Source organism: Lycium barbarum, chromosome 6, assembly GCF_019175385.1.
Source record: "Lycium barbarum isolate Lr01 chromosome 6, ASM1917538v2, whole genome shotgun sequence".
Taxonomy (NCBI): domain Eukaryota; kingdom Viridiplantae; phylum Streptophyta; class Magnoliopsida; order Solanales; family Solanaceae; genus Lycium; species Lycium barbarum.
The window spans coordinates 3,411,583-3,418,090 of record NC_083342.1 but is presented as its reverse complement, the minus strand read 5'-3'; the positions used below and the strand labels follow the sequence as shown (position 1 = coordinate 3,418,090).

The 6,508-nt window shown below is 36.4% G+C and overlaps 1 protein-coding gene across 1 annotated transcript; it reads right to left on the bottom strand.

Moving 5' to 3' along the window:
• Positions 1-6,094: 6,094 nt before the first annotated feature.
• LOC132600309 (GTP-binding protein YPTM2-like) lies at positions 6,095-6,499 on the bottom strand (the record flags this gene model as incomplete). Its single annotated transcript, XM_060313375.1, has 1 exon — positions 6,095-6,499. A coding segment is annotated over one exon (390 nt), but the record flags the coding sequence as incomplete, so codon positions are not given.
• Between the last annotated feature and the right edge of the window lie 9 nt (positions 6,500-6,508).

Sequence of the window (6,508 nt, the reverse complement as noted above, 5' to 3'; positions counted from 1 at the left end):
TGGAATATCTCACGGTTAAAGATCCTCTTACGCCGTGGAATGATCTGAAAGATAGATATGATCACCTGAAGATGGTCATACTTCCACAAGCACGTTTTGATTGGCTCCATTTAAGGTTCCAAGACTTTAAATCTGTTAAGGCATATAATTCTGCAATGTTTAAAATTATTTCTCAATTGAAATTATGTGGTGAAAATATTACTGATGATGATATGCTGGAGAAAACATTCTCCACTTTTCCTGCCTCGAGTATGCTCCTGCAGCAGCAATACCGAGAGATGAAGTTCAAGAAATATGCTGAACTAATCTCACATCTTTTAGTGGCTGAACAACATAATGAATTACTGATGAAAAATCATGAAAGCCGACCCACTGGTACTGCCCCATTCCCTGAAGTGAATGAGGCAAATTTTCGCCATTCTAGGCGTGGAAGAGGTCGTGGCCCCAGTCGTGGTCATGGTCGTGGTCGAGGAAGGAATTTTAATCATGATTCTCGTTATGCACCATATAATACCCTTCACCACCAGCAGTGTAAAAGGAAGGATGAAAAGCATGATGTTGTGCAAAAGAAAAATTCAGAAAATAATTGCTTTCGATGTGGAGGAAAAGGGCACTGGGCACGTACCTGTCGTACGCCAAAGCACCTTGTTGATCTATATCAAGCCTCCCTCAAAAGGGCAGAAAATGATGCCGAAGCAAATTTTATTTCTGAAGATAATGTTGAGCCTATGCATTTAGATGTGGCAGATTTCTTTGAAATCCCTGAAGGAAAAATAGATCATCTGATCGGTGATGGATCTGTATTAACTTAGATATTTCATACATGTCATTTGTATTAGCTAATGTGGTTATGTTTCCATATATAAGTAATAAAGTGTGTGTAATACTTTGTCTAATCAAAATATCTACTTCGATGTTTACTTTGCCTATTTTTTCGTTTTGAAGAATATATGGAAAATCCTCAAATATTATTTGGATCAATGACAAATCATGAAGATATTTGTGTGATTGATAGTGGAACAACGCATGCTATATTCAAAGATGAGAAATACTTTTCTCAATTGCGTAGAAAAAGGGGAAATATTAATACAATTTCTGGCAATTCGAAATTAATTGAAGGCTCCGGAAGAGCTACTATATTTCTACCTAAGGGGACGAAACTTGTTATAGAAGATGCACTATTCTCTTCTAGATCCCCAAGAAACTTGTTGAGTTTCAAAGATATCCGCCGTAATGGGTATCACGTTGAGACATTAAATGAAACAAATGATGAATATCTTATCATTACAAAGAATGTCTCCGGCCAGAAATGTGTTTTGGAGAAATTACCAACTTTGTCTTCTGGCCTGTACTATGCAGAAATTAGTACAATGGAAGCACACTCAATCGTAAACCAGAAGTTTAACGATTCAGGAACTTTTGTGCTTTGGCATGACCGAATGGGTCATCCTGGATCAATAATGATGAGACGAATTATTGAAAATTCAAAAGGGCATCCACTTAAGAACCTGAAGATTCTTGAAAGTAGTGAGTTTTCATGTGTCGCTTGTCATCAGGGCAAATTGATAACCAGGCCATCACCAATGAAAGTTGACATTGAATCCCCTGCTTTTCTAGATCGTATACATGGGGATATATGTGGGCCTATTCACCCATCTTGTGGGTCATTCAGATATTTTATGGTTATAATAGATGCGTCTTCGAGATGGTCTCATGTGTGCCTCATATCGTCTCGCAACCTGGCGTTTGCGAAATTATTGGCACAAATAATACGCTTAAGGGCACACTTCCCAGATTATCCTATAAAGGCTATACGTCTTGATAATGCTGGAGAATTTACATCCCAAGCTTTTGATGATTATTGTTTATCAGTTGGGATAAAGGTTGAACATCCTGTAGCACATGTTCATACCCAAAATGGCCTTGCTGAGTCATTTATTAAGCGTGTGCAATTGATAGCAAGACCATTACTTATGAAAACACGGTTGCCTACAACCGTCTGGGGTCATGCTATTTTACATGCAGCATCTCTTGTTCGTCTTAGACCGACTCATTATAATAAATACTCCCCGTCACAATTAGTGTTTGGTCATGAACCAAATATTGCTCATCTCCGAATCTTTGGCTGTGCTGTATATGTGCCTGTAGCACCACCACAACGCACTAAGATGGGCCCCCAAAGAAGGTTAGGAATATATGTTGGGTTTGAATCACCCTCCATTATTCGCTATCTTGAGCCATTGACGGGAGATTTATTCACTGCCCGATTTGCAGATTGTCGATTTGATGAAACAAATTTTCCACAATTAGGGGGAGAGAGAAAAGAAATCAAAAGAGAAATTGCGTGGAGAGTTCCATCACTATCTCATTTTGATCCACGTACCCCTATATGTGAGCAGGAGATCCAGAAGATCATCCACTTACAGAAAATAGCAAATCAAATGCCAGACGGATTTACTGATTTGAAAAGAATAACTAAGTCGCATATCCCTGCAGAGAATGTGCCTATTCGAATTGATGTTCCAAAGGGACAATCTACTAGTGTCATAGCCTCTGAATCTCATCCACGCCTGAAGCGTGGTAGGCCATTGGGCTCCAAGGATAAAAATCCAAGAAAAAGAAATACAAACAATGATCAGAATGACACTATGAAAGGATCTCATGAAGAGATTCAAGATCTGATTAATTCTGATATTCCTGAAGAAATCAGCAAACCCGAGACTTCAGTGAGTGAAGAACTATATCGTTCGAAAATTGTGGTGAATAGTGTTTTTGCATATAATGTTGCACTAAATATTATAAAGGGCAGTGAGGATCAGGAACCTCAATCTGTCGGAGAATGTCGACGAAGATATGATTGGCCAAAATGGCAAGAAGCAATTCAATCAGAATTGAATTCACTTGCTAAACGTGAGGTTTTTGGACCTGTAGTCCAAACGCCTAATGGTGTAAAACCAGTTGGTCACAAATGGGTCTTTGTACGGAAAAGAAATGAGAGAAATGAAATTGTGCGATACAAAGCACGCCTTGTTGCACAAGGATTCTCTCAAAGACCCGGCGTCGACTATGAAGAAACATATTCACCAGTTATGGATGCTATAACATTTCGATACCTCATGGGTTTAGCTGTCTATGAAACCCTTGAAATACATCTTATGGATGTGGTTACAGCTTATCTTTATGGTTCACTTGATAATGAAATTTATATGAAAATTCCTGAAGGATATAAAATGCCTGAAGCATTTGGTTTAAAGTCTCGGGAAATGTATTCAATCAGATTACAAAGATCATTATATGGTTTAAAACAATCAGGGCGTATGTGGTATAATCGCCTAAGTGAATACTTGATAAATGAAGGATATATAAATGATGCCATTTGTCCATGTGTTTTTATTAAGAAAACAAAATCAGGGTTCATTATACTTGCTGTTTATGTTGATGACATAAACCTCATTGGAACTCCAGAAGAGCTCCAAAAGGCGATTGAATATTTGAAGAAAGAATTTGAGATGAAAGATCTCGGAAAGACAAAACTCTGTCTTGGTCTGCAAATTGAACATTTCGCAAAAGGGATCTTTATCCATCAATCTGCCTATACTGAGAAAGTTTTAAATCGGTTTTACATGGACAATTCGCATCCTTTAAGTACTCCTATGGTTGTTCGCTCACTTGAAGTGAGCAAAGATCCGTTCCGACCTCAGGAAGAAAACGAAGAGCTACTTGGTCCTGAAGTACCATATCTTAGTGCAATAGGTGCACTTATGTATCTTGCTAATGCTACAAGACCTGACATAGCATTTTCTGTTAATTTGCTAGCAAGATATAGCTCTTCTCCTACACGGAGGCATTGGAACGGGATTAAGCATATATTGCGATATCTGAAGGGAACTAGCGATATGGGTCTGTTTTATACTAACAAAGGTAGTACAGATCTTGTTGGTTATGCAGATGCAGGTTATTTATCTGATCCACATAAAGCTCGATCTCAAACGGGCTATCTGTTTACATGCGGAGGTACTGCTATATCATGGCGATCGACCAAGCAGTCCATTGTTGCTACTTCTTCAAATCATGCTGAGATAATCGCTATTCATGAAGCAAGTAGAGAATGTGTGTGGTTGAGATCAGTAATACATTTCATCAGAGAAAGATGTGGCTTGAAGTGTGATACAAAAATACCCACAGTATTATATGAAGATAATGCTGCATGCATAGCTCAATTAAAAGGAGGTTTCATAAAAGGAGATAGAACAAAGCACATTTCACCAAAGTTATTTTTCACACATGATCTCCAGAAGAATGGTGATATTGATGTGCAACAAATCCGTTCAAGTGACAATCCAGCAGATTTGTTCACTAAATCTTTGCCAACTTCAACTCTTGAGAAGATGATATTCAAGATTGGAATGCGAAGACTCCGACATCTGAATTTTGGTCTTCGTCAGGGGGAGTGAAATACGTGTTGTACTCTTTTTCCCTTAACCAAGTTTTGTCCCATTGGGTTTTCTTGGTAAGGTTTTTAATGAGGCAACTCTCAAAGCGTATTATTAGATATGCGCACTCTTTTTCCTTCATTAGGACTTTTTCCCACAGGGTTTTTTCTAATAAGGTTTTAACGAGACACATCATCTATTAATGGATATCCAAGGGGGAGTGTCAAAAATATCCCAAATAGTGGATATCCAAAATATCCCAAAATATCCCAAAATATCTCAAAATATCTCATGTCCTGTTTCTCTATAAATAGGATGCACAAATGCAATGTTGAAAGAGCAGAAGTAATATAAACTGATATCTCTCTACATATTCTCTCTACATATTTCTTCTGTGTATTTACTTCATAGCTTTATTTTATAACATGATTAAAATAGTTTTCTAATTATAGAAATATGATAGGAGTATTTTTTTTTTTGACAGGCTAATAACGAAATATGTCACATAAATTAGGACGGAAAGAGTATTTATTATTCCCTCTGTTATAATTTATATATATTTATATGGCACATTTCAGATTTTGAGATTCAAATAAGTCTTTTCTTGAATTGTAGTTTTACATATATCTTTTAAATATTTAAATTGTCAATTATTGTGACTTATACTCCCTTCGTTCACTTTTACTTATCCACTTTTAACTTTGCACGTTATTTAAGAATTAATGAATGAAGTATGTATTTTATTATAATACTCATATTGATTGGTGTATAATTATATTGAAGTTGGGAAAATGACTTGGAATGAGTAATAAATGCTAAGGGTAAAACAGGAAAACACAAATTGTTTTTCTCTTGATATGCGAAAGTGGACAAGTAAAAGTGAAAATCTATTTTTGGAATAGTGGACAAGTAAAAGTGAATGGAGGGAGTAATATTTTTTTACGTATTTCAGAATATTTAAAAGATTTCATGTGTAAATTTAAGGTTAAAATTAAATTATTTGACTATCGAAATTCGAAGCGCACCATATTCATAGAGAGCATTTGCTAGAAAACAAATGGAAGGGTTAAAAAGAAGTAGGGGTGTTCAAACGAGACCGAAAAACCGATCCGAACCGATAAACCAAGTCAAACCGATTTAATAAACCGAAAACCGGCTCGGTTTGGTTTGGTTTGGTTTTAGATTTTTAAAAACCGATAACATTTGGTTTGGTTTGGTGTTACTCATAAAAAAAACCGAACTAAACCGAACCGAACCGATAAATATGTACATATTTAAAATATTATATATATTTATATATGTTAATTAAACTTTATCTATTTTTTAACTTCTTCATAATTTAGGACCATTCCAAGAGAAAAGTCTAGCCCATGTTCCCCAAGCCAATACAGTTAAAGTAAAATAAAAATCTCTTACTGAATAGTTAACATAAATAAACTCTCCATGATTACATCTGTCTGTTAAGAGGTTTCTCTGCTGAATTTTCTTATTCTACTTTTTGGTAATCTTTTTTTTTTTTTAATACAAACACATGCTAAATATTCTAAAAAGAAGTTGTGTTTTGTGAGTGCACCATGCACTATCTTTTGTTCCTTTTTTCTCTTTTTCATGATGTCCATTCTTGTCTGTTGTGGCTAGGCTTGTTAAATGGTACTTTGTGTTGTTGCGTGCCAGTTTCACCACAACTCCACATCAGAATCATCATCAAGGCAACAGAGCTTCGTCCTTTCAAGATGAACAGCAACCGCTCTTGCCGGTTGGCTTGCCATTCTGTTCTTGATTGAAGCAGCCATAGCCATGAAAGCCTGTTCTACATTAGTGGCACTTTTTGCACTTGTTTCCATGAAAGGTATGCCAATTTCATCAGCAAAAGCCTGAGCTGTCTCTGTGGAAACTACCTTCTGTGCTGTGAGATCACACTTATTTCCAACAAGAAGTTTGTTCACATTATCACTTGCATATCGGTCTATTTCACTCAACCATTGCTTGACATTGTTGAAGCTCTCTTGGTCGGTTACATCATAAACCACAATTATTCTGTGTGCACCGCGATAGTACAAGAAGCTTTAATCCTT